Raw genomic sequence first — 2,747 nt, 5'->3', positions numbered from 1 at the left:
AAGTTGTGTGCGTTTAGATGGTTGATTTCGAGACCTCAAGTTCTAAACCTGAGGTCTCGAAATCAAATTCGTGGAAAATTACTTCTTTCTCGAAAACTATGGCACTTCAGAGGGAGCCGTTTCTCACAATGTTTTATACCATCAACCTCTCCCCATTACTCGTCACCAAGACGATCTTTATAAAATGCTTTTGGGATTCAAAAGAGATTGCGTTTCTCCACAAAGATGTATTACACATTCACATCAAACTGACACCTAAGAAGTCAACCATAGCGTAAGGTGTGACTTTGTTCTTTTAATGATGTCACGCAGTGTCATTTACCCAAGCTTTATTCTAATAGATTTCAAGACTACAGTCACCCAGAATATCAATCAAGAATAGAGATGGCATTTCCCGCTCAAAAAAAAACAACGTACTGGAACCCGTGGGACAATGCAGTGAGAGGAGGAAACAGTTTTGTCAGGTTCCTCGATCGTTACGACCTTCAGTGTCAAGTGCGCCCTCTTGTGGGTAAGATTGAGCTGTCACTGCCAAACTCCGCCCGTGACTTTCTCAATAATATTTTACAGCAAACGGCATTTCGCTAGCAGACGATAATCCACCATACGCACAACGGTACAGTCATTAGTCATTTAGACTTAAGTTTACACTTGTAACAACTTATACGTGGGCGTTTGAAAACTAAACAGCAGAGTGAAAGCGACTGAACGTCGCCTGACGTCATGCTCGAAGTGGTTGTGTTATAACAACGTCCTTCTGGTGAAAGAGTTTGGAGTATGATAAGAGTTGGGTTTTTTAGGATGGCCACACAGAATCAATTACTCTAGCTTGAGGGATCAAGCGTGAATGTGCACTTCCAATTTCCAATTGTTGCCCACGTTTGTAAAAGACATCAATGACCGGTTGTGATAGAAGTGAAACTATCAATTCTCGATCTCCGGGAAATCATGGTGATGGAGTCGTGGTTATCGCCGGGCCAGCGGCGTGTTGGACGGCGGGGGAAACGCTGCCATAGCACGGTGCTCCCGTTGATTTTACTCATGGGTGTCTTCAACTTCACTTTGTTATTGTTTGCCGTCCCAGAGAACATCAGAAGTTTAAACATTAAACCAGATGAAATTCCTGGCACTGCGTACGACGGTGGGATCAAACTATCTTTCAAGATGATCAAAAGAGTTACCAGTTCACAACAAAATTCATCACAACATCAAAGGAAAAAAGAGGCGTCAAACTCAACTCATCTAGACACTCCTCCTCACTTGACCCCTGGAAAAAGTGCCAACGGATCTAAAACGGACGCGCCAAAATCAAAAGTAGACAAATTTCCTTTTTGGTGTTCCGGTGTTAGTTCAACGCACGGGTCACTTCCGCCGGGGACCGTGGTGTCAGCCAACAATTCGGATGGTGTGTATTTTCTGACAGCTGTACTTTTGGTGCGAATTTATGAGTATGATAAAGCCCAGTTAACCACCAGAGAGATGTTGCAATGGCTGCAGTATCTGGCATATGCTGGTGTGGAACACGTGTATGTATACGACGCCTACCTCTACAAAAACGAATCTCAAAATGTGTCACTAAATTGCTTTATCAAAAATGGATTTGTGACGTACGTGGACTGGAGCCACCGAGCGAAACCAAAGTACACCATAGGAGGGACGCAGGTTTCCGCGTACCAACATTGTTTGGATACGTACGGTAAACATTCAAAATGGCAGACTGCCATCGACATTGACGAATACCCATTCGCCCCAAATGATAAATCACCAGGTTTTCTTACCCGTTACCTTAAAATGATATCGTACAAAAAGGGACCTAGAACGTCTGAAATATCAATGCAGAATTATCTATATCTTGGGAAACATCTGAGTGGTGTTGAACACCCATTATTAATTGACCGATTATGGAGACGGACAATCAAAGTTGCGAACAATTTGGTGAAGCCTATTTACCAACCACTAGGGGTACAATCAGCAAACGTACATCATAACACACTACGGCGTGGACATCATGTATACGTCCCTGATAGTAAGAAATTAAGGATGAACCATTATTGGGGGGCTAGGCTTCAGAACTGGGGTGAGGATACACCGAAGATTCTAAACCTAACTACCGAGGATCGTGGTATGGAGAGGGCTGTAGCGGCCATGACGCCGTGTGTGATCGGCTGCCCGTCAGGCTGTTGTTAGAACAAAAACTTGCTCTGGAAATCCATTATAATAATAATAACCGTTTTTATCACGCGCATTTTTCCGAAAGGATACAAAGCGGCAAGCATTTTTACTGCAAGGTGAGTGGAACAGATTTTTTGAGCTGTGAGACCGTATCCTTATAGCACCATGTAATGGTTTACAGAGTGCTATGGAGCATTCAGCAAACACAGCCAAGATCACCGGGTTCTGCACTGGTTTTTTTTACGTGCGTTACACAACACACGGGAACAACGGTTTTACGTCCCATCCGAAGGATAAAGCAATGGGCAAGTGTCTTGCTTAAGAACACAAGTGTCACGACTGGGGCTAGAACCCACACTCTGCTGATCAGAAACACCAGAGTTTGAATGTGGTGCTCTTCACCGCTCGGCCACGACACTTATTAATGTTTTTTTTAGGTCCCTGTCCAAGAGACAAATTTTGCAAGCTTTCTCCAGAAGACGATCAGAGCATACTGATCGAAACGTCGAGTTTTTTTCAGAACCACATAAAATCATTTTTAGATTATGACTACATGGTGTATACCGCAAACCTTA

General features: G+C 43.5%; 1 protein-coding gene across 1 annotated transcript; it reads left to right on the top strand.

Annotated features, from left to right (window-relative positions):
* The first annotated feature begins 1,128 nt into the window (after nucleotides 1-1,128).
* LOC117301692 lies at nucleotides 1,129-2,453 on the top strand. Its single transcript, XM_033785720.1, has one exon. The coding sequence runs from the start codon at nucleotides 1,165-1,167 to the stop codon at nucleotides 2,185-2,187; it is 1,023 nt and encodes a 340-aa protein (XP_033641611.1). The 5' UTR covers nucleotides 1,129-1,164; the 3' UTR covers nucleotides 2,188-2,453.
* The last annotated feature ends 294 nt before the right edge of the window (nucleotides 2,454-2,747 follow it).

Source organism: Asterias rubens, chromosome 17 (genome assembly GCF_902459465.1).
Source record: "Asterias rubens chromosome 17, eAstRub1.3, whole genome shotgun sequence".
Lineage (NCBI taxonomy): Eukaryota > Metazoa > Echinodermata > Asteroidea > Forcipulatida > Asteriidae > Asterias > Asterias rubens.
This window is presented reverse-complemented; position numbering and strand designations above follow the sequence as displayed.

Bases quoted from the DNA above. Each gene is read 5' to 3' on its own strand.
- LOC117301692 (XM_033785720.1), top strand. From the start codon at position 1,165: ATGATCAAAAGAGTTACCAGTTCACAACAAAATTCATCACAACATCAA.